Raw genomic sequence first — 25606 nt, forward strand, 5'->3', positions numbered from 1 at the left:
AAATATATATTTCCATTCTGTCTTCAGGCTCATACCTTTTGAAAAAAAAAATATGGATTGGCTTTGTACATATTTCTCTTCTCTATAGAAAACTTTTTTTTGGAGTCCATCTGTAGCTGCTCTGGCCACCTCTGCTGTTTCTGGTAGTCACAGTGAATTTTCACTGCCCTTTTCTGTCTCCTCAAGGAGTAGGGTGTAAATTCTGGAAAACTGGCTTTGGTGCATTGAGGTGATTGATTTAAGTGGTTATATTGGTATTGCCAGGTTTCTCTTTGCCCTAAACCAGTAACTAGGGTTCCAAAGATTGAGGACATTTATGTTGATTTCATATTTATTTTCTAGTTTGGGGCATTTGAGGATGCAGGTTTTCTAAGCATTGTCTTTGGCAGCAAAGCTGTATTTTTATTTATTTATTTATATATTTTTAAATCTAAAGCTAATTCTTCTCATAAGTAATGTAATTTCAGGTATAGTTTAAAAGAATCACCAAATGATCAAAGTCTATTGTATCAAAAGCCAGCAATACAATACAGTTGTTTTTTGTTTGTTTTTGTAATACTCCTGTCACTTCTGTGATATGCATGTGTCTTTAGCGAAGCTGAGATTTCAGAGTCAATATCCTCACAAATGACCTTGGTGACCGCTTTCAGAAGGAAACTTGTTTATTCTCTTGTTCTAAATGTGAGAACTTGGAGAATATTCTTTCAGTTGGGACTTCCCACTGGAAGGAGTATTAATGAAAAAGGAGTGATGATTTGGAGAGAGCATCCCAAATGTTCCTTTAAAATCTGCATTATTTTATGCCGGCTGTAGCAAACTCCTTTGAGTCTCCCTGAGGATATAATTAGCATTCATTCATTTAAACAAAATGAGCAAGCCAGTTCTCATCGGTTGCTTTATACACCTTCTGTGCTTTTGGCTGTGAACTCCATGTTAAATATTGTTTGCTTTGAGGCAGTTTTTAATACAAGTCTTCAGAGATGAATTAAATTCCTACCTCCTGAGTCTTGACAGCAGTCGTTTCCTTTTCAATTGATTAGCTTGCTATTTAATTTTAGGCTCCTCTCTACCTGATTTTTTTTCCTTTTAAAGTTCCACCTGTTTTTCCATCTTGTTTCCCGAGTTTTTGACCTGCTGACTGCCATACATGGCTCTCAGTTGTTCCTTCAGCTCTTCCTCCCTAGTGTGATGCCATTGTTTTTGTTTCGTTTCCTTTCATGCTACCCTTGCAAAGCACTGGCAAAGTGTGAGTAGTCGTGGACTCCTTAGAAGTCTATTTTTCTTCCAAGGGGTCCTCCGCTATTAATACCAACAGATCTCCATGCTTTCATCTGTTCATGGGGTTTTTGCAGGTGCCATGGATTAAACAGCAAACTTTCTAGAGCATGGGCTTTGTAAAACAATGTGTGTGCTTCCAGTTTCTCAGAAAAAGAAGTTGCTCACATGGAATTGGGACTTAAAGTACACTGTGACAGGCTTCTGGACTGCCATTGTATTTATGCATGGAAAGGGAGAAAATGCAAGCTAAATTGGGAAGATGTCCTGCTTGAGCCAGTTAAGGATAATGATCCACAACAGTTATACATTGGATCGTTACATTACAGATCTTTACATCACGTTGGATCTTTACATCTTACATTACTAAGCATATATTACAAAATATATATATAGTGTACACATATGTTGCTTTTTGTAAGTGGTGACTTGAGCAGAGAAGGTAAGGAAAAGTAGTGTAGGGGAGAAATCCTCGAGGGAGCTCACTGCCAGCATGGAGTATACAGTAGCTCTGTGTTGCTTCAGACACTGTGACTGCTTATTAAGGAGTAAGGTGAGATCACAGTCAGTAACTTCAGTCATTAAATGTATGTTTTCCCCCCTCCCCTCCTCCTGTTTTCTAGGATCTTGATAGAGGGTTTCCTGTGGAGTACAGATAGCTCCTGATGCTAGCTTTCAAATGTTGAAGTAATGTTGGATACTTAAAACTGGGATATTTTTTTTCTAGGGAGCCTTTTCTTTAGTCTCCTTATAAAATCTGAAAAATGTTTGTAAAATGGCAGAGCTTCAGAAATAACACATGAATTGGGGATAGAGAGAAGGCAGGAAAGTAGTATACCTGGTGCTATACTATTAAAAGTTAGATATTGAGATGTGCCAGTTTCCACTGTCTGCATTTAAAATAATGAAGAAAAATAAAAGAAAAAGTATTTTCTTCCATCTGTCACCAATTCAGAATAGATCAGGGTTGGTTTTCAATCTCTTCCTTTGGAAAGTTATCCTAAAGTCCCTTGGAACTTGTCATTAAGGAGATTTTCAGCTTAAATGTGCTTTGTTTAATTAGCTAGTTACTGGCAGTTATGCCTTTTTATTTATTTATTCATTTATGATTTGTTGTAAACTCATATTGTAGGAGAAAAGCCCCAAACCCCCAATTCTCTGCTCAGTGCAGAAGGTGGCATGGCCTGTGAGCCCTTTGTGCCGCGGGGGTTTGTGCCGTGGTTCGTCCTCAGGACCTGCTGTCCTGCTGGAGATGTGCTCTGCCATGGGGGATGGGGACCACTGTCGTAACAAATCGTGTTCCTCTCAGCAGGTTTTCGTCCCAAAGCCCACCGTAGCCCTTCGCCCTTTCGAGCAGCCTGGAGGCAAACTGGTCCTTGCGGCCATTTTCTGAGGGTGGCTGCTGGCTGGAGTACACAGTTCATCCCATGTCCTGGTGGGCTCCAGCCATCACAGCTCTTGGAAACCTCTGGTGAGACCAGGTGCGCACAGCCGAGCGATGCTGCCAACACACCTTTGTAGCTTTGTTTCAGGGAGGTGAAAACTCTTGAGGGCCCTGCCAGTTCTCGTGACTGCATTTACAGATCCCTGTGATTTTTAGGATGCGTAAATAAGATCTGTCAGCAGAAGGCCTTTGAAAATAGTGCCTCCGGACATGGGTTATGCGTGTCCGTATGCAGTACCAGTCTCCAGAGTCCTGGCAGAAGAGGAGCAGTGGCTAGCAGGACGCAGGTGGGAAGTTCTCCGGTCAGGCTACGAAACCTCTGTGGAGAAAAGGGCCGCAGGCATGTAAGGGGTATGTAAGTGCTGTGAGAAACTAGTGTGGAAAACCGAGGGCAGGTGGAGACATGCTGCAGGGTTATAAAGCAGCTGGAATTTCCTTGATTGCTGGGAACTTTGTGCTTAGATGAGGTTATTGTAATCTGTTTGAACGGCACCAAAGCTGTGAAGGATTGAGATGAGCGGGTGCCCGCCGGGATGGGGCAGATCTGGGCTGAGCTGTGGACAAGTGCTCCTGATGGCTGATGCTGTGTGAGAGCAGCGAAGAAACAATCGATGCTTGTGGATGTCTGGACCACGGGCAACATACGGACAGACTTCGCAGAGCCTCCTGTCTTAGTTTGTCAGGCGATGTGTATTTTTCTGTATCGAGAGCCGTCTATACATATTCCATGCACAGCCCTCTAACTGCTGTCAGTTGCTGCCTTCCTGGTATGTTTACACTCTGGCTTACACTTACCTACAGAGCGTATGTGCTCAGAATAGCAAATATATTATTACATAACATGAATCTATGGTAGTTGTGTTTACATAGATGTAACGCAGTGTGTTTATATAAAGAAGTTAAAGAATATGCATTCTATTCACCTAAACTGATTTATGTTTCAGTGTTTGTGCCATATTTTTCTCCTCTTTGGAAGCAGTCTGTGGTATTTTGACCATCCCTGATCATGAGAAGAGCCTTTATTATTTTTTTTAACCATTATTTATTGAAGAGGTCCTTAAGCAAAAATCAAACTTGAAGTTCCTCACAGCCTGAACAAAGGGAATATTTTTCTCCAACCTCTCTCTGTTGGCCTCCTGCTGGCATAATATGCTGCCATTCTAAATATTAAAGGATGTCTTTTGTTCCTCTGTCCTTTTGAGGTTTTTATTTTGTTTCGCTGGATTTCCAGTTTCTAGTAAGCTCATCATCAGATCAGCCTTTTAAAAGGGAAGGGCATATGCTCTTGGGCCTTCTCCTGACAGCTTAAGAAAAATCATGGAAACCAACTTCTTCCTCTTTCTCTGCACCTAGTTATTTAAATGTTTAATTTGGCAACGAGTCAATGAAAAAAAAAAACACTAACTGGCCGATCTGAAAATCAGCATTTCATGAGAGCGCTGTTCATGTGCGTAATGTTCTGATTTTCCTCCGTGAGCCAGGCTGCCAGCCTGACCCCCATCGCCCGTCTGCTAGATGAATCATTGTGGTACCTTGTGGGATGTGCTGCTCGGCAGTCAGGGGAGCGTGGACCATGTGGGAAATGAAGAGCAACACAGGAGACGAGTGGTATTTCTCTTGAAGACATACCAGTGTCAACTCCCAAGTATATCTTTATTAGCTTGTTTAGCTTTTTTTTTTAATTAAACAGAAATGAACACTTTATTTCAATAGCAAAGGCCTTTCATCCATGTTTCTCCTTTTCATCTAGATTTTCCTTAAATGAATTTTCTGTTGAAAAACAGCTATATGTATGAACATATATTTTGCAACTCTGCGATTGTATTTTAAGCAAAATGTGATGAAGTCCTCTCTTTCCATTGAGTCATTTGAAATTTCACAGGAGCATCCAGTGCAAAGCATACGTCAGGATTCTGGAAATCCCTCATTTTTTCCTGGTGAATATAAGGACACAATTGTAGTGAAGGATATTCACAGGTTTTTTTTGGTTTTGTATTTTCTGCTTCAACCATATAGTATTTAAACAGTTACCCAAGGCCTTTGGACATTTTATATGTATGCTATAAGCAGTATGCACTCCTCATCCTGGCACTAAACCCATGATTATAGTAAAAGCAGATATATTATCAGGGAGCACTGACGTCCCTGCACTGCATGCATGTGTTGGCAAGGGCGTTCGTAGCCTCTCGTGAAGTCTGCCAGCCTTTCCCTCGACCGCCGCGTTGTTAAGGGACTTCTGCCAGGGTTGGCTCGGAGCCATCTGCACAACTTCCACTTCTATTGCCAGTCTGGAGGGGAAGAGAAAAATAACACAAACCAGTGGTGGAAAGCGTTCTGCTTTGGATTTACTGTATCTAAGATGTCTACGTATGTGCACAAAAGGGAGCAAAGTGGAATTGTTATTTTGCAGAGCGTTCCTCGATCAGCACTAACTTCTGTGTCCTTGCCATTTCCATCCCGCCGCTGACTTTTGGGAGAGTAAAGAGCACGGGCAGGGCTTGCCTAGTTCTGGGTATGTGATTTCCTTGAAATAAACGAGACCTTATGCCAGTATTAATTGTTTTCCTTCTCACTCAGTATTTGGCAGCACATGAAAAGAGTCTGTTTTGTAAGCTGAAGGGTGTACAGTGATGGTTTTCTCAACATGTGTAATTAATCTCCTCTGCAACACCTACGTTGCGTGGTGGCAGCTGCAGTTTCCTCATAGTCACATTAGGTCACAGAAGGCAAGGACAGAGGGAAGAGATTGTCTTCGGGGACAAGAACCTGTGCCTGCGTTTTCCTAATCGGATTCGTGATTTCTGAGTAATTGGGTGGTTTTATTCCACAAAGCATAAGCTACTGCTGGCACGCAAACTTCAGGCCTCTCTGACCTCTTTTGAACTTGCTAATTATGAAGCTTTCTGTTCTGCGTTTGGATTGTGCTTTAATTACGACAACTTTGAAAGAGCTGTACTTTGATGGGATCACATAGGAGGCATCTCTCTTGAAGCAAGTTAAAACCTGTGCTTTAAAGCAAGCTATTTGCATCTTAATCAATGCTGAGTTGTGGTGAATTAATGTACGTATAGCCCCGAGGGGATCTTCCTGGTATAGGATTACCTTCTGTGCCTGAAAGAGTTTACACCTGCAAGAAATAGAAGCAAAACAGCGGCGTGTGGCTTATGGGTGTGCACGGAAGCTCAAATCTGAGCTATCCACGTGCATATCGCCATGCATACAGGCAGGGAGACTTCTAGACATCACTGGAAGTTAATCATCTGGGCTTACAAAGCTGTGTAGATGTTTATTGAAAAACCTGGTAACTTGGTCTGAATAAGTCAGCAGGACTTGCTTGCAGGAATATGCTGTGGTTCTCAGGTCAGCACAGCTCTTGCTGCATGTCAGGTTTCTGTGTTTTAACTTGCTTCCCCCTGCGTTGCAAAGACACTTGGGACTATTGATTGAGTTAAGCAGGAGGCTGAAAGGTGGCATGGCCAAGTGGGAACATCCTTCGAGGAAAGAAGAGGCAAGTGTTGTCTTTTGAGTTACTGTGCGTGTTGGAGGCTGCTTAATGCAATCAGTCGCCATTAAATTCTCTCTGTTTAAATGTGTTCATTTATACAGGTTGCATTTGGCTGACTCTCATGCTCTTATTTGCTCTCCTTTGAGTTCTGTAACAAAATAAATCTTAAATTTGTTGTGGCTTTTATGCCTTACAGACTGGATGCAACCAAACAATTGAGTGTGCAGTCAGCTTTTAAACCAATACTGAAATCCCACCGAAGCCAATGACATTTAAGCATGAGTCTTGCAAAAGTGAGGTGTAACATTCAACCGGTAAAGGATGAGATCAAAAACCTAGCTTTCTAGCTTTGCTACTATCATAAAATGAGTGCAGGTATTTTTACACCCAAAGTAAAGCTCTCTAATATGAAGGTCGTGACCATTTTCAGTGCCCTTTCTGGCTCCTGATAGATGTCTTCCAGACTTCAGAGGTCTTACGGTGACCCAGCCCTGCCTCGCTGCAGCAAGCTCCGCGGTCTGCTGCACGTAAAGCTAAGGTTTTGTTGTTTTATTCATATATTTGATGTGGCTTTAAAACTCGGAAGCAAAATGTTGGTGGAACTAAATGCAGATGGCATGAACTTACTGGTGGAAACTCATTATCTGCATTTTACATGTTTAAACTCATCAGTTGCTTGAATGTAGAAGGAATTCCCAACTACTGAGCTCTGTTTTGAAGGATAGAGAGCATATGGGAATGAGCCTTTTCCTTCTTCTCAGTACCAGGAATAACTGGTGTCTGTAGACCATACAAGATGCTATCTAGGCTCATTTAACTTGCTTTGTTTCTCTGTGTGCAACCCAACGACATTACAACTGACCTTTTTTTCCCCCACACTTTGTTTTTTATTGTTATTTTTTCTCTCTGAGATTTGCCATACAGCTGACGCTGGAAATTGGCCTTAGCACTGTATTTTTAGGGCTGTGTTCTTTTTTTTTTTTTTTTACATTTCCCAGCAATGTTCCAAAAATTGGAAATGTACTTATCTTCTCTGAAATACATATTTAAGTAAATTGGTGCTATATTTAAGACTTCAAGCTTCAATAGAAACACAAAGCTGCAACTGGCACGTTGACTTTAGCTGCAGATTTTTACAACACAAGTTGCAATTTTAGGTAATCTTGTAAACCCTGAGCAAAAGAGCATGAGAAAGGGGATGGGGGGGGGGGGGGGAAGGCTTTAGAAATTCCGTGGTGGAAAGTGACAAAATAGTGTTGCCTGAAAACATCAGAGCTCTTATTAATCTGCATCTGTAAGTGCATTAGATGCAAAACTTTTCAGTTTGCCTGGTGCTAAACAAGGGAGGAGAACAGAACTGTCCAGAATAAAGCCCCATCTGCAGTCAAAGTGCAGTGGCCTCTTCCACTTCAGTGCCTGAACTTGTACTGTCTCAGGGTAGTAAACCGTAAAAAGGTTCTGACTGGTTTCACGAGGGACGCTGTTGTGGTCTGTAGCTTATTTTCAGTTGATCTAGGACAAGAAGCGTTTAGAAGTTTGTTAGTCATGGGAAAACAAATTTTCCGTGGCTAATCTGCCTCTTGCAGCCCACATTCCTTCCTTTTCTCCGTTCTACAGGATTTGTAACACAATATCACATTAAATGCTGTTCATGTACGCACCTGCCTGTGCAGTGTCTGCCTTGAGATTAACTTCTGGTCACCTCAGTCTGCCAGCAGACCCACATGGGTGAACGTTTGCCATGGGAAGATCATTCCTGGGCGCATCACTGAATTTGCCCATGTGGCATTGCTTACATAGTCAGTGACATCAAACGGTGGGGGCACAAGTCCTCATTCCTTTTGCCCAGGCAGGTGATCCCAGTGACCTTGGTCAAGGTCTTCTATTGAATAATTCTGCTAACATTTATGTGGAGCTGAAGGCTTTCGTGTTCTGGTTATCACTTACTGGTACTTTGTTTTTTTTTTGTTGTCATTTTTAAGAAACCAAAATGATATTGCTTTCTCTTTTTGTGCGTTTTGATTATTTTAAACCTTGCCTTGCTTTCAAGGCTTTGGGAAACCTGATCTAGTAGCAGGCATCTCTGCCCGTGGCAAGGGGGTTGGAAGTAGATGATCTTTAAGGTCCCCTCTAACCCAAGCCATTCTATGATTGCTGCTTGTCAGAATTAAATGATCCAGTGAGAAAATGCCTGACTTCGGCTTAGATAATCATAGAATCATTCAGGTTGGAAAAGACCTCTAAGATCATCCAGTCCAACCTTTAACCCAGGACTGAAGTCCACTGCTAAACCATGCTATGAAGTTCTACATCGACACGTTTCTTGAAGACCCTCAGGGATGGTGGTGACTCAACCACTTCCCTGGGCAGCCTGTTCCAATGCTGCACAACCTTTTCAGTAAAGAAATTCCTCCTAATATCCAACCTAAAGGTCCCCTGGTGCAACTTGAGGCCATTTCCCTTCATCTTATCACTTGGTGCTTTGGAGAAGAGCCCAATCTCCACTTCACTATGAGGTAATTGTAAGGTACGGTGAGGTATCCCCTGAGCCTTTTCTTCTCCAACCTAAACAACCCCAGCTCCCTCAGCTGCTGTTCATAAGACTTGCGCTCTAGACCCTTCACCAGCTTTATTGTCCTTCTTTGGACACCCTCCAGCACCTCAATGTCCTTCTTGTAGTGAGGGGCCCAAAACTGAATGTAGTATTCAAGGTGTAAATTCTAGTGAGGCTCACCTGAGCCAAGTACAGAGGGACAATCTCTTCCCTGGTCCTGCTGGCCACACTATTTCTGATACAAATCAGGATGCTGTTGGCCTCTTGGCCACCTGAGCACACTGCTGGCTCCTGTTCAGCTGGCTATCCACCAATACCCTCAGGTCCCTTTCTGCTGGGCAGCTTCCAGCCACTCTCCCCCCAGCATCTAGCGTTGTATGGGGTTGTTGTGCCCCAAGTGCAGGACATGGCACTTAGCCTTGTTAGCCTTGAGAAGGTGCGAAGTTTGTTGTAGGATCAAGATGGCTAAGCAATTCATGATAACTCTTACAGTTCTGGGGAACTTTGAGGTGGTAGGGCAGAATGAAAAGCTTGTTTTCATGCCATGGATTAATACCGTGTAATATCTGAAAGGTGTTTTTGTGCAAGCTACCTACCTGTTAGAGAGGTTTTGCCTTTCATGGGCTGAAGTGGTGTGCCTAAGATTTAGGATCTTTTCCGGAATAACTTCCTATCCGCTTAGGGGTCTGTGTTGCACAGAGGAGTAATGTACTTAAAAGAAGTTGTTGAGCAAAACTGAGGAACAGCAGGAATCTTCTTAAAACTTCCTCTGCTGTTTGACAGCATTTGTCTTCCTTCTCTGGCAACTTGGTTGTCGTTCTTAGCTATCGGTCTAGGTACTCCCATCTCAAAGCTTTTGCAGCCTTATCAATAGGGAAAGGGGAGGGTGATCACATCCAAGAAATATAGCAAGTGTTTTTCTCAATGCATGCTTGGCTGATTGTATTTAATTCATACTTCTTGTATTGTTTGCAGTTGTGGAGCTGACACTGGAATCCGTGCTAATTCACAAGTGCAGCTGTATGCTCTGCTTCCCTCCATTTGTTTTTCAGAGGACCAAGGTCCCAGGCCAGGAGAGCAAATGCTGGGCTGGCCGTAAGCACGGAAATAAGAGCCATCATCAGAAAGCTGCCTTCACAGGGTCTAGACTGTGGTACAAAAGCAGCAAAATACATTGTCAGGTGACTGACATCGAATGTCAATGTCCGCAAACAATTTTGAGTGGATTTAGGGTCAAACAAGCGGCCTCCCTGAGGCTGGTGAGGCCACTTAAGGAGATACTTAAAAGTTTTGTTGGAGGAGAATTGGTGAAGCCTTGACAGCTGACATCTGTAGCACACTTGGAGGAGATTTGGCAAGCACAAAAAAGACAACGTTGCTCTTGAAATGTTCTGATTCATGTTCAGTGCAATGAGTAACTACTGTGTGTCTGAGCGTCTCATTAGGTTGCCAGTTTGAGCACTAAATGTAAATACTTGGAGAAAGATCGTATTTCTTTTCATGAATTCTAGTTACACAAGGATTTTTACATCCATCAGCATGCTTAAATGCTTACTGTTACCACTTGTCCTGCTCTGTTTTACAGTTTTATCCACGGATCTCTTAATTCAGCACAGACTACTGAGTGGTCAATAACAGACAGTACTGCACATTTTCTAGTAGCTTGCCTGAAGTTTCATTAAAATACTGTGCCCTAATAAAATATAAGAAAAGGTAAAGATAAGAAAAGGTAAAGCTTTCGTGTATAACCTCTGGTCATAAAAGTGTAGTAATTATTTTGTGAATGAAGGAATCATTTTTCCTGACATAAACAGATCAAGTTCCATAGGTTAATCTCATGGGAGGTTCATGATAAAATGGAAGTGTTACTTTGTGGGTCTTGCTTGTAATCTGCCTGAACAAAATCTGCAGCCGGTTTTTGTAGGGTTTTGCTGCACGTCCCGTGATGTGAGATGTCTGTCAAGCAGCTCGTTGCTCGTCCTCCTTCCTTGAAACACCTGGGGTTTGTACGGTGATAATTTTAGCACTCTGAACTCAGACAAGTACTTTACCTTCACAGGGTTTGGTAGTTGATTTTGAACTTACGTAAAGTTCCCATGGGTGATGTGAGAAGACATCAAGGGAAAATGGGAGTGGGCCCCTCCAAATGGACAGCAAGGAAAAGCTTCTCAGCACTTACCCCAACCCAGGCCTGCTATGATTATTAACAGTAATGAAACGTTGCTCGTTAGAAAAGAAACCTGACTGCTTTCTCACTTCCAGCTATAAAATGTGCTGGAATTGGAAGATGTCAAACAATAGCTTTCTGGATATGTTCATTCTATTTGTTTTCATCCACAGCGTATGGCAGCAAATCATGAAGAACAGAGCCTTATTTTAGGGCAAGGGTAGGAACACCTCTGAAGGCCATTTTTTATTAGAGGACTTTCAAAAGCATTTAATTATTTCTTATCTAAGGAAAGATAAATATGTGAGAGCTCACATAGCCCTAACTTATGCTGATGTATAAATGCTAAAGTCACTGCACAGGAAAATTCAGACAATTAGAAAAAATGTTACCTCACTGTTTTCATTTTTAACTCTCAAACTGAGTAATTAGCTAAGAGTATCCCAATTTCTGACAGAATAATAGACGCTGAGAGAGGTGCTCATTCACATATCAAGGTCTTCACGGAGCCCTCGGGGATCACAGCTTGCTTTTTTATATTACACGCTCAGACTTCAAATGCAGCAAAGTTTATGTTGAGGAGTTTTTAAGATGTTGCTGTTTAGGCATCAAAAATTCGACAGCGACAACAAAAATAAAAAATCCAGAGAAACAGCTCCCAAGCGATAGGAAGTCTGTGCTGCATAAAACCCCAGGTTTCAGGGGAGAAACTGGAAGTTAGCTCCACAAGGAGTGAACTCAAAGCCTTTGAAAACTGGCAGAGGGATCCCCAGTGATTACAGTAAGCTTTGAATCAGATGAATTATATTTTTTTACTGCTTTTATTGCAGGCATGGCTCTTGATTTTTTTTTTTTTTTTTTTCCGATGCAGGAACCTAAGTGTTTTGCACAGCTGTAATATCAGTGCAAGGGTTTGGTCTGCAATGGGGTGCACGCGTCCCCCTCTTCCCTGCAGCTCCCAGAAGGTGCTGCTGAACACCAAGGTCATGAATCCTGGGCACTTGTGCCTGACATTCAAGTAATGCAGCAGGAAGGGTCACGGGCGATGCAGAGTCTCTTCTTCAGGTGGTCCAAGCCCTGGTGAGCAGTGCTGCATTGGTGCTGTGCAGGGACCTGCCCCGTTGCAGAAGAACCCTATGCACTGTGGTTTCTCCCGTGCAGCAGCTCCAGATACATGGGCTGGGTTTCTCTCCTGGGTTTTGGATGAGATGGTGAGGAAGTAGATCAGGGAAGCTAGGTTTGCCATGGCTTTTAGCTCCTTGACTTAGCCTGCTAATTGCTTTGTGCTGTTGTGCGGGGAGGAGAGGGGTTGCCTTTGCCCAGCTGGTGGGGCAGAGGAGAACGTGTGCTTCCTTCCAGCTGGTGGCCTAGGCTGGAAATTTAGAGACAGTGGCATAAATGGAAACATGTATGGAGGGTAGCAAGGTCAAAAATGCTGTGATGCAGGAGTGATGCATTGGCTGTACAAAAAATCCTGAAGGAACAAAGTTAAGTTGTCCAGAGGCTGGTGGGGTAATGAAAAAAGTGTTACTGGTTTGTGGGGAGTCTCTTGATAGATGCTGACAGTCATGTGGGTGAGACAAACATTGCTTTGGTAGCTCCTTCATCCTAATACTAAATCATCCAAGTCATTAATGTCTGATGGGTTTGATTTCAGCAGAAAGTGGCGTGCTTTGCACATGAAATCAGTAGCTTAATGAGGATCTTAAATTGTTTTATTTAGCCTTATTCTAAGCAGCGGACTACATACAAGCCATGGTCTTGGACCTCAGCAACAGGTGGTGAGATATCTCTGCAGCTGTAATTTGGGATACCATGTGTGAGAAGCTGCTGTAGAGTGGTGCTGAGCCTCCTTAGCATCTGTCCGTTGCATGCCAAATTTTTAGCAAGATATTGCAGAACAGAAATCTGCGTGAGCCCTTCTTCTTGGAGAAGGTTTATCTAGAATTCAGACTGGATGGTGTGCTTCTGATTTTAAACAAATGTCATTTAATCTTTTGAAGGCTTTATTGATGGTCACCATGATTTATTGATGAATGACTTGAATGTTTGCACTCTGAACGGTTTCTGATTGTTATAAAGCAGTTTCTACCGTTGTTATAACAAAACTTATAGGTGTTGTGCAGATCTTTAGAAGTGCAGGAATGTACAATTTATTTTGAACAACCACAGAAGACTGCTTGATAGCAAACTGTTTTTGATATGAGTGTAACTTGTGTTTGCAGGTAACGTAACTCAGTGTTCTGGTTTTGGTGTGAAGATCACACAGGTTGTAAACGAGGGTTGTTCTTGAGTTACACACATTTTACTTCTGCTGTTTGGCCTGATGGCTGTTAACAATGGCCTGATGGCCACTTACACTGTGGAACCACTTTATAGTGAAATCTTTGGTGTGGCCCTTCGCTTGTGCCTCCTCTGCTCAAGAGATCAACTTCTTGACGGGTGGGCTTTCCAAAGCAGAGGAGCTGTGACTTGAATTGTGCAGCATGGCATTGCACGACATAGCTCTAGGAGCTGTGATAGAGATTTTCATTTCACTTGATTATCAAATCAATTTGCCCCTTCCAAATTCACTATAAATTGGGTCTGCTGTGAATCTGAGCTTCGGAGAAGCCCATGCTAATGGCATTGCATAGATTATTGCATCCTAATCTTGCATGTCTTTTGGCAAAGCTTTCTTTTATTCTTAATTTATATTTCCTTTCTTGCTGTAGTTTTTCTCTCTTTATTTTTCTGTTGTAGGATCGGGATATTCACCCCTTGAAGACGATGAAGATGTGTATGCACGCAGTAGATATAAAGGTGAATGCTTCGCTTATGTGCTAATTGAGGATCAGCTGGTTGCTGAGGGCTTCCTTTTTCTTTTCATGGATTATAAAATCTTGCAGATCCAACTCCATGGGTTTTCTTGTTGTTTTGTTTTCCCATGGATTTGATATCAAGATTTACATTTTACCTTTTTTTAACAACGGAAATTAGACCAAGTCTCGATCGCTACTCATGCACAGAATAAGTAACTTTTGCACTGCTGTGGCTCTTGGTAGTTCAGGCTGCAAGATCATGAAAATCTGTGAAGAGCTTCTCTTCTTTCTTCTTCATACATCGTAACAAAACCATCAATGATAAGCTGACTAAAAACCTGGGCCTATTGATGGTAACGTATAGAAGTACATGCAAGAGAACGTGATTTTCATGATTTTTTTCCATAGAATAGTTTTCATTTCAGGTAAACTTGCTACCTGAAATGTTAAGTGAAGTGTGTTTAACAAATGAACACGTATGTTGTAAAACAAATTCTGTAGCTGGATGAAGGAGTGAATAGGCTTGCATGTTTATAAAGTGAATTCAGGTTTTCTTCCATATTCTAGAAGATTTTTCTGTTCAGCAAGATTGAGAAACTTTATGCCACTAGTTGTAAATCTTCTATTTGCTATGCCCATTTTCTTGAAAAAGTCCATCTCAATATGGCTCTCCTCTGCCAAAATCCATCAGAAGCCCAAACAATAAAGAAACTTGGTATTTGTTTTGTCACTTTAAATGCCAGCTATTGCTTTTTAGTAAACTGGTCTGTGAACATTCAAGAATTGTAATGTATTTGTTTTGATTACTTGAGAACACTGGATGTTGATGTTGTGTTGCATGTTAGTGCTACTTCACAGAGAATTAATGGGCCCTAAAGAAGAGGTAAGTCATAAAGTAATTCAGACATTTCTGAGCAGCAGTTGTACTGTGGTTAAATTGCTGGTTTCATAAAGTTCTTACATTCCTCACAGTAAAATACTTCCATGTAAAATTTTGCCTTAAACCAGATGCATATTTCTCTAAAGCTTTGTTTGTGTAAACTAATTTTTCTTTGCCTTTTAACATGTAACCCTCTGTGGACCCTTAGAAAAAGAATCCCAGAGATCATGAAGATAAATCAATGCCAATTCATGCCAGGGCAGGCAAGTAGTTAAAATGCGGATTCTGTATAAATTCCTTTTGTACGGTGATCCAAAATGGATTATATTAATGTCAGCCAAAATGTCACTGGGGTAAGTGAAACATAATGACTCATTCACACAGATATTAAAAACTACCCCGAGCTTGGAAGCTCTACTGCCAAATGTTGAAGATCAGACAATGTGAATCTAAGAGTATAAAGCATGGAGCAGAAAAGGCTCGCTCTTCATTAGCATACTTATTTAAGTTGGTAACAGGGGGAAGGGGAGTAGAGAAGGACAAAGCGAGGAAAAATGGCCTAAGTAGCTGTGTTCAGAGCAGCTCCTTGAATGTGCAGTCCAGCATTTTGGTTATGGCCTATTGCTTGGTCAACAAAACATCCCAGTAGCAAGTAACTAAATGAGATTGCTTAACTTGTGTTAACATACGTGAGCAGTGCTGTGTTTTTTTCTTTGCACACATGCACACTAAACAGTGCACAAGCAAGCACACGGATTTGTCCATATTAGACACGTGCAAACAAAAAAAATGGCAGTTTATGGGAGGGAACTGACCTCCTACCAAACCCTTTTGTCTCCATCTGGATGTTTTTCAGCTTGCTCAGCTTTCCAGAGAAACATTGCTGAGACTTTCTGTATCTGCAGCATTTTTACAGAGCTTTTCCCTCCCTCCCTGGTGAACCTGCTGCTCTGCTGGCTGGTGTACCCGCCAGTACAACAGGTCATTTTGCATGCTGATTACGAAGGAAAACTGAGACTGATGTTTAAACAGGGCTGAGGGGGCTGGGGAAAACGATGCTCTCAAAAATGCTTTCCTTCCTGCCACTTGGCATGGCTGTCTTGGATCGCGTTTTACGAGGAAAAGCTTCCCAAACACAGCAGTTCTTGTGTTCATCACTGCTCTAATGCCAACGGCTCCGATGGTCCTGGTTCTCCTAACATGTTTTCTCAAACACTGTAGTGAACAAACAGTAGCCCCAGCTGTAGAGGTAACATTGTGGCTTTGGCCATTTCTGCTTGCAGTCTCTTTTCCAGTGGTTTCAGATAGAGCTGAGTCTTTGAAGTGTTTTACTACTAAATGATAATGCAGCCTATTGTATCGCTAAGGAACGGTGAGAACTGTCCATTAAACAGAAAAACACTATAAAGGACTTGTACCTAAAAACTCAAATTTCATTTGCTTGAACAGAACCCCTGTGAAGCTCCAGAAGAATGCCTAGGAAACTTGGAGCCTCTCTTACAGCCAAAGCCTCCAGGAACAGGGCTGATCTTGTCTTGAGGCAGGGAATAGATGTGTGACCTCTCCAGCCCTTATCCAGCCCTAATATTCCAGAAATACTACACGTAGCTGCTTCGCCTTTGAAAAACAGTATGTGCCTTCACTTAAAAATAAACAGGCTTTGATCTGAAACTTCGTAGTGTTGTTTGATGTGCTTTCAGGCACATAAAGCTTTTCAAGTTAGCTGGTTTTTATTCAGTGATATCAGTTGGTCCAAACCCAGATCCTTGCCCCCTTATGAACCCTGCCTCACCCATTTTCTCCTAATCGCTTTCAGTTTCAGAGTAAGCATAATAATATTTTAGATCAAACAGATGTTCCTCCTAACCTCTTCCAGTTATCTGCATCCAAAAGCATGTCTGTTTTTGTTTTTTATTTCTAACAGTATCATTTGGTCCAGTAAAAGAAGTACTACCCCTCCCTAGTAGCCTTGCCCTCTTTCTCTCTGTAGACCACCATAGGTGCCACGATACCACAGCAAGTTGTTCTTTTTTTCTTCTTCAGCATTCAGTTTGTGCATTTGTTAGCTGTTAGCCATTTTTTTTTAATATAAGTGTAGTTGTTTACTCAAGGCAAGCATGTTTGTAAAGCCACAAAAATTCTGAGAAAAACTCTGGCACGATTGCAGTACCTGGAGCAGCTGCTTTGCCTTACTGACTGGCCTCCCGATCGTATTGCACAGTGTGTTTGTCTTAGCGCCCTTCACGAAGGAAATTGGTCATGCTCATTTGCAGTTTATGTACGCAGAAAACCTTAGGCATAAATAATTAGAGCTGATTAGCCAAAAAAATGCCTAGCTAGCCCAGCCTGGCACACTGTGCATTACCCAACTTGTGCCCCTTCAGTCAGTGGCGTTCCCGTACAGACTTCAGGCTTAGGCCCTTATTCTCATTGACGTCCGGGGCATGAGAAAAGAAAGCGGGACAGAAGGGATTGAAATCTGGGGGGGAGGGTTAGTCAGCCCACTGAAGGGGTGATTAGACAAAAGGTGTAGTTAGCTCAGGAGGAGGAGGAAGATTTCTGCAGCAGATGGAGGAGGCAGAGGCTGCCTCTGTGAATCCAACGTGCGAGGCCTGCCCTCAGGTCTGAGACTGCGCCCACAGCAGCGGGGTCGGCAGCTGAGGAGGCTGCAGAGATGGGCACTGCTGTTGCTCATGACTTGAGCAGTAGCTGACTGACTATTAGTTCTTGATAGCTTGTGCTCCTCGTGGGCTCTCCCAGTTTTCATTTGGTTCACAGCAAGCACTGTGAGAGAGCCATGATGATACAACCCTTTAACAGAGTAGCCTGAATCATAGAATCACAGAGTGGTTTGGGTAGGAAGGGACCTTAAAGATCATCTAATCTCAACCCCCTGCCATGGGCAGGGACACCTCCCACCAGACCAGGCTGCCCAAAGCCCCATCCAGCCTGGCCTTGAGCACCTCCAGGGATGGGGCACCCACAGCTTCTCTGGGCAGCCTGTGCCAGGGCCTCAGTGAGTTGATAAATTTTCTTTTTTCATTTTTTCTGTTATTTATTTATTTATTTATTTATTTTGGTAGCTATAGGGTAGAGATTAGGTTGAAGAACAGGGATCAATTCTTCCGAAACAAACAAACCCACCCTCCACCAAACTGCTTTTTCAATATTGTGAGGTAAATAGTATGTATTTGGCATTCGGTACTTTCAGGAAACAGGAGGATAGGTGGGGAAGAGAAAAAGAGATGGGATGGTTGTGGGCTGGGCCAAAAAGCTGAGCTGCACTCTGCCCCAACCTGCCGTTGGGCTCCTCTGCTGATTTCCCCCTGCCTCAGTTATGGCACATTTGGTGGCGAAGAAAATAATGCCACGTATGTGTCTTTGTCAAGAGATTTCAGATGTATTGGTGAAATTCAAAAATAAGCATACCACAGTGCAGTAAGACTTCTTCAGAAACCAAATAGCCTAGAGCTCTTAGACTAGTCAAAACCCTGATAACGAGTCTCTGATCTTAGTCCTCAGGTACTCTTACTGCTTCTTTGCGACCAACACAGCAAAATGTGGGCTGTAAATCCAGTGTCTGTGGGGAAGGAGCAAATATGGCCTAGAGACATCCTACCCTGAATATAAACTGTAACAGCCTGTGTTGAGTTTTGCTTTTGTATGCAAAACTGATCCCAATCATGTAGAAAAATGTACATAACTACTACAAGAATTAAGAGTTAGAAGTAAAAATCTGCCAAAGCGTTGCTTTTTTTCCAGAAGTTATTTTTAAATGTCTCCTATGACTTAGTAAGGATGAAAGCTAAAACTCTTTGTCCAGGGCTTTGTTTTTTATTTTTATTTTATTTTTCTCTTTTCCCATCTATCTGGCAGACTTCTCTAGGACCTTGAAAGTTTTGTTACTACGTCCCACATGTCACACAGTGTCACGCAGGATTTCAGGCCCTGTTGTCTCTCTCTTTTGCCTTGCAGTCCCTTCATCCCTGTAGACATGTCCTTCTCAAGTCTTGGAGCTGAGAAGGGGCAGGCTTAGTCACTGCTTGTGTAGGAAACTCCTGCTGAAAAGCTGCCCAGTGCAGAAGAAGCAGTGCTTTCTTAGTGCACGCTGTTGTCAAAGCTCAACACAGATTTTGAAGCTTTTTCTGTGAAGCAGAGATCTATCTGATACTGCACCCATCGGTATGGTGTTAAGTACTCACAAGAAGACAGTATCTACATTGTGACTACTTTAAAGTGATGACTAATTATTAAAAATTTAGTTTTATAGGCATTTGGGTTTCCCTTTCTCCCACAAATTTGGCAGAAGCATTATCCATGAAGTCCCAGCAAAATTCCAGCTTTCCTCTGACTTGGCAGATGCATCCACAGGCTGAAGGAGCTGGGCTTGTTCAGCCTGGAGAAGAGAAGGCTCTGGGGACACCTTACAGCAGCAATCCAGGAGCTAAAGGGGGCCTACAGGAAAGCTGGGGAGGGACTCTTGGTCAGGGAGTGTGATAGGAGAAGGGGGAATGGCTTTAAACTGAAAGAGGGTAGATTTAGATTAGATAGTAGAAAGAAATCCTTCACAGTAAGGATGGTGAGGCCCTGGCACAGGCTGCCCAGAGAAGCTGTGAATGCCCCGTCCCTGAAGGTGTTAAAGGCCAGGCTGGATGAGGCCTTGGGCAACCTGGTCTGGGGGGAGGTGTCCCTGCCTTTAAGGTCTTTAAGGTCCCTTCCAACCCAAACCGCTCTGTGATTCCATGATCCACGTCACTGTCCTGCATCCAGGAGCAACTAGAAAGTGGTTCTCCTCCTCCAGGCCGTGGGTCCATGCTATTAGGGAAGGTGGCCCCCTACCCACCTTTGAGGTGAGGAGTACAACACATAAAGACTGGACTTGTGAGAACTGGATTTAGAGCGTGATTTAGGTTTCTGCAGCTTGGTTTCCTTTTCCTGTGTGCGTGCTGAGTGTATGCTCATAAAGGAACAGACACCCTCGGAAGGATTTGACAGGAGGAAGTGCAGGTTTTGTGCTGTCACATACATGCGTTGTGCCTGAATGCACACGTTGCACGGGGAAGCTTCAAATGACTGCCATAAACAGTTAAATTAAGGTTAGATCTTTCTCAAGACCTCCTCAGGTGGTCTTCTGGAGCAGACGGTTGCCTTCAGATTTAACCATGGCAGTGATACTGTACGCATTTGCTGGTAGAAGGCTGTTTTGTTGGTGATACAGAGAGTGTTTGAATGTTTCAGTGTGGCACTAGAGACCTGCTGAGAACTGTAAGGAAGGTGTTGTACTTGCCCACTTTTCGGTCCAGCTTTAAGCCTGGGTGCTAACTTGCAAATTAAACTTGCAAAAATTTGTTACCAAAGAGAAGTTAGATGCATCCATTTAAACACAAGAGGGGGGAAAAAAAGCTCTGTCTGTCATCACTCTGTCCACATGGTGGCACACTTATTCCATGGAAAAAAAAAAAAAAAAAAAAAAACAGATTTCCCCCTCCTACCCCCCCAGTATATTGGCTATGAGCTTTAATGTTTGTAATAAAAAAGAGCTGCCAGGCTTTGAAGGCCTGACCTTCTGCTGTGTGAGCACTGTTACTTCTCCACTGTTGAGGATAGGGGGCTTTTTAAATAAGATATTTTTTCTGTTTCTTCTCTGTGACCTTGAATAAATTTATATTTGTGTTTGACCTTTTACATTTTGTGAAGTATTGTGTGTGTTTTTTTTGTTTTGTTTTTTTTTGTTTTTGTTTTTAATTCTCTGTGCTAGAAACACCATGGTGCTCTCCCATTAAGGTGAAACATGGTTATGCAAACTGCAGGACACCTCAAGGGGAATATTACAAGAACGTGCTGGGGACGAGATGCGACATTCGTTGTCAAAAAGGCTACGAACTGCACGGCCCTCAGCAGCTCATTTGTCAGTCAAGCAAACGCTGGTCCGGGAAGGTGCTGTGCAAACGTAAGTAGTGCTGGGCTCCATGCGTGTGGGCTGCTCCCCAGACTGGGCAGCCACTGGGCTCTGCTTGTTTTGGGGCTCGGTGTAGCTGCAGCCTGCGAGTGCTAGGGTGTTCAAAGGAAACAGCCATCTGCTGATGGTCGTTTGTATTATAGACATCAACAATTTGTTTGGCTGCGTAGACTGGCTTGTCACCTGAGGATGTTGCAGGAGTACATGGCATGATAAGTATCGTGAGAGGACAAAGATAATGAGTGTGGGATTTTTATGAGTGTGGGATGTTGATTTGTAGGGAGAGTTTTATGACAAGAGCCATAAAACTTCTTTAAAATGTCATCCATCATGGGTTTTGTAAGCTGACGCTATTTGTCTCGGGTGTCTGAGTGGGCTCTTGCAGTAAAACATTTTCTGAGAAGACAGTAGCTGAATGACATTACTCTAAAAAGTGGGATTTCCATAAATCCGTGTTTCCCGTTTTGCAGAGAAGCGCTGCCCCACCCTCTCCATGCCAACCAACGGGGGCTTCAAGTGTCTGGATGGCGCCTACTTCGGCTCGAGGTGCGAGTACTACTGCTCGCCGGGATACCAGCTGAAAGGCGACCGCATAGTGACGTGCATGGACAACAAGGTTTGGAGCGGCCGGCCAGCTTCCTGCGTGGGTGAGTAGGATGCTCTGTCTGCATCTTGAGGGCTCCCTGGACCTGCTGCTGCTTGGGTCCTGCAAATGAATTCCAAAATGTGCTTGTGTCTGGTTCCTTGGGGAAGAAAAGCAGCTGTCCTTTTTGGAAACAGGGAACAGTTTTGCAAGGGATACAGTATGCTCTCTGTCCCTTAGTACTCAGTCACAAGTGGCCATCTTTCTAGTGCACGCGCTGTCAGCTCCAGGCATTACCACTTTAATAAAGATCATAGAATCATTAGGGTTGGAAAAGCCCTCCAAGATCATCTGGTCCAACCATCCCCCTACCACCAGTGTCACCCACTAAACCATGTCCCTAAGCACCACATCCAACCTCTCCTTAAACACCGCCAGAGGTGAGGCTACTATCAGTGGTCTGTGCTTTACAACACTTACAACAACCCTCCCTGATCTCATGGGTAACTCTTTTTCTAGGTTGTAATTACCTTGCTGCTTTTCTAGCAAGGTCTCTGTGCTGCCATGCTGTCTGTCATGCTGCCTATAATTTAATGACAAAACAAATTGGAAACTAAACCCTTTTTCTGACCTCCCTTGTTGCATTCGGGTTTTGCTATCAAGGCCTCCAGCCATTCCTGGTGAATATGGGTGGATTATAGTCATCAGCGTGCTTGCAGTGAGCTAGGCTGAGTTTCAGCCAAGTTCACGCGAGTTACGCCAGCAATTTGCATTAGGTAGTCAGCAGTCTCCTTGGAACCCCGGATGGAATAACTGTTTTTATATCCATACATCAAAACGGAGAGAAACAAATGTTGAGATTTAACTTTTCTTCTTACTAATGAGATTTCAGCAGATAGTGAGGTCCCAGCTGGTGTTCTTGTTTCTGGGAAGTCTCTGATTAAAGGGTCAGCAGCTACCCACAAAAGAAAGCACTTTATGGCCATCTGAATTGGCTACCAGTAATCTAAGCTCATGGATGGCAGGATATTTATGCTCAGGTTTTTTTGTGTATGATAATTTGGTTTTCCTCAGAGTGCCTGTGGTTCAGTCTAGGTTAGTAGATATCTTTGGAGTCTCTCCACTGTGGCTTTCCATTCATAGAATTTTATTTAGTTTTCCTGTTACTTGCTGTTGTACAAATGTATAAATGATCCTGCTGCTTAGATCCAACCTGTTTGTGGTATCTCTTGTTTTTATTTACAAAAACGAGCTGTGTCCTTCTCAGTGGTGTGTGCAGAGGAAGAAAAACAAACCTTTTTAGGTTTGGGAATGATAAAATGTTGTTTCTCTGTATTTCCTGGCACTTTCAGAACCTCATCTGCTTGCAGCAACAGGGTGCTTATTACTGAGGATGCTGTCTTGCAGAGTAGGGGGTAAGCAAATACGGCTTGATCAAAAAAGAGAAGCTAGGGATAGCACTTAGACTTCTTTTTTGTTCCAGAAATGCAGGTTGGTTGTTATACAGGATATGATTGCAAGTCCCAAGTAACCCAGTAAAAGTAAGACCATTATTAAGTTCTGACAATACCACACAGAGGTATGGAGAGGACCCCTTCAAACCTTGTGTGCACACAGTTCTTGCACTTAGCAAGTTAAGCACTTGGCAAACTGTTGAAGATTATTTTTGGCCTGTTGACAGGTAGGAAGGGGACTTTTTTTCTGACCAGACATGACCGTAACAGCATAATGCGGTTTGTGATTCAACACACATCCCTTACTGTAATTCAGTAGTACAAAGACACCGTCAGTGAACTGGGCCAAAGCTTCCCATGGACCAGAAGAGAACTGGCTGAGCAAAGGCTCTTCCTTGTTTTCAGCTGAGGATTAAAATTAAGGTGAGGGGAGCAATGAAATGCAAAGGCAAGGGGTTTTTTATTATTTATTTATTTGTTACTCTAGACATATGAGCAATTAGTTGCACTGTGCACAGCGGGGATGTTTCACATGATCACAGCCACGGGTTGGTAAAGCTCATGTCACTGGGAACAGGTAGGGAGGAGACCTGGGGACACCACAGGTATTACCATAAGTATGGATAATTACTCCAGACCCGAATTTATAATCCTCTTGAAAACATGGGGCTCTCCTCTACCCTTTCATACTCTAGTTGCACTGCTTAGCATGTTTGCCCATAAGTACTTGGGGTTCACAGTGCAATATTGAAAACCCATGTAGGAAAAGGATCAAGTTAGTATCATTGCTGAAACAGGTATTCGTTAAAATGGGAAATATTATTTTTTCCAAGAAAATTAGGTATGTTTTAACAGTCACTTATGGAAGTCCTTATAGAATTCCTACAGTATTCTGTCCTAAAAAAGGAGCGTTGCTCCTGTAAGGAGAAGGATGCCCTTCATGATGCTGAAATAACTTTGACTAAAAAAGCTCAATGTATAGCCAGTTCGGTTATCAGTTAGCTAAAAATGCCAATGCTCACTTGAATATTGTATGCATAATGCACTGTAACATAGATTGAAACAGGTATTTTCCTCCAGAAGATTGAAAAATGTCACCTTTTTTCCTTCCATGAAGGTTTCATTTTCCTGCAGATTGTCTAAGAGGTGCTGTGGTAAATGGCTTGCACCGTGCTAAGTCATCCTTCTGTCACCTCCTCGGAAGATCGTATGGATAGGTAGTAAACGAACAGCTTCCAGCCACGACGCCTGAAACAAGCTCTGCACTCTGAGTCATTAATTATACAGGCTCTGATAATGGATGTTTTGAAATACAGAGCAGTGCCTTGTGGAGGGGGTGGGGAGAGCAGAACAATGTTTTTCATTCACCCTTTCATGCTTTTGAGTCTCTTAATCTCTTCATGCTTTTGACGCAGAATAATGTTTTGAATTAACTTCCAGCCATCAGTAACATCATCAGCAAGCAGTAATGACAGGGTTTTTATGTAGCAGCAGGCTGTTTACCTACCCCACACGGACTCTTCAGTAAGCATTGGCCATTCAATACCATCCCCTCTCCTTCTTTCCTGGTAAGACCTCTCCTCACCCCAAGCTCACAAGCAACTGCGAGCGAGGCAGTAAGGGCCACTCCCAGAAGTATGTAAGACAGAGTAAATCCAAAAGCTATTTAAAAACTTAGCATTTTTGCTCCTCGAAGTTCAAAAGGCTGCTTTAAAATTGAATACTCCTCCGCTGAATATTCCTCTGCTTTAATGCTGCCATTTCTGTAACACCGCTGCCAAGCATGGGACAGGGTACCAGTTGCTGCTGCTGAGGAGCCAAGAAAAGTGGTATCTGACCAGAATGTAAGAGCAGTGGCTGAACAGCTCTGAATTTTTTTAAGAAAACTCCTTTTCCCTGCCTATGCTGTCAACTTTGCAGGCAAGATTCACCCATTGACTACACAGCTCTGCCAAACAGCTTAAATAAACGGCTCTGATGTGTCATCGGTCTTTCAGCAGTGATGCTGCAGTAACAGCCTAAGAGCAGCCGTGGGGGGCCGGAGCACCTTGCAGTGTCCTGGCTCCAGCTCTGGCCAGGAATTACGTGCTAAGTGAGAGTCTGTGACAAGCCACTGCTTCCAGGATCTCTTTTCCCTCCTCTAAACCCCCCCCCAGCAGTCAGCAATCTTACCTCCGCTGGGGTTTGTTTTGGAATCAGCTTAATTTTCTAACCTCCAGGTGGGCACCTCACTCATGTCTCACATTTGCACTGAAGATTTGGGGGGTTGTGTTTTGGTTTTGTCATCTGTGCGTTTGCCTGCGTGTTCTGTGGTCACCACCTCTGCATTTAATTGATTTCTTTTTTCTGCCCTGTCTTCCCTCTGCCAAGCTGTGGCCAAGGTGCTCACGCTGCAGGAGGGCGTGCGAAAAAGCACCTGAGAGCTGGAGCTGCTTGGCGTAACAATCCCAGAGGCCCCTTGAGATAAAGAGCCTCTTCGGTAGACAGCTGCGTTCCCGTGGTCCATTTCAAAGTGGAATTATTCTTTCTGGTGGGGTTCGTTCAGTGCCTGTTGAATGCTAAGGGACATCAGAAATGACCGAAGAAAATATCTTTTCCAGGATTTTTTACGTCCAGCTAACAAGGCTGCCTGGGCCCTGGCTGCTTGGTGGTTTGGTTCCCGCAGGAGCTGTATTTCTTGTCTTGGTGATGTGGAAGTCCAAGCTGGGTTGTACCAGCCAGTCTTCTCCGTGCTAAATAATGCAATGAGCTTTCTAATGAATTAAGTGCTTAAAGCGCTGGGTCCGTAAATACCGCTCAGACTTTTGTTCCATCCTTACATTTATTTAATTCATCCTGTCAATACCGGGGTGCTGAGCTGTAGCACAGCAAACTGACCGGGCAAGAAGCAGACGTGGTGAGATCTGGCTGGTTTTCACCCTAGTTCATCTGTGCTGTGGGTTACTGAGAGCAGCGCAGTTTTGCAGAGGAGGGCAGAGCTCTCG

At 43.2% G+C, this 25606-nt stretch overlaps 1 protein-coding gene across 3 annotated transcripts in view; it reads left to right on the forward strand.

Moving 5' to 3' along the window:
* Positions 1 to 25606, forward strand: part of SRPX (sushi repeat containing protein X-linked) — a 48786-nt gene that overhangs the window by 11925 nt on the left and 11255 nt on the right. The window contains exons 2-5 of one of the 3 annotated variants that reach the window (XM_083808164.1): positions 13688 to 13747; positions 14835 to 14889; positions 20385 to 20576; positions 21056 to 21232. In XM_083808164.1, the coding sequence (XP_083664290.1) occupies positions 13715 to 13747; positions 14835 to 14889; positions 20385 to 20576; positions 21056 to 21232 (457 nt within the window). In that variant the 5' untranslated portion in view covers positions 13688 to 13714. The remainder of the gene's footprint in view (positions 1 to 13687; positions 13748 to 14834; positions 14890 to 20384; positions 20577 to 21055; positions 21233 to 25606) is intronic. The other 2 variants (XM_083808163.1, XM_083808165.1) reach the window with 2 other exon arrangements.

Source organism: Anser anser (genome assembly GCF_964211835.1).
Source record: "Anser anser genome assembly, chromosome: 1".
Classification (NCBI taxonomy): Eukaryota; Metazoa; Chordata; class Aves; order Anseriformes; family Anatidae; genus Anser; species Anser anser.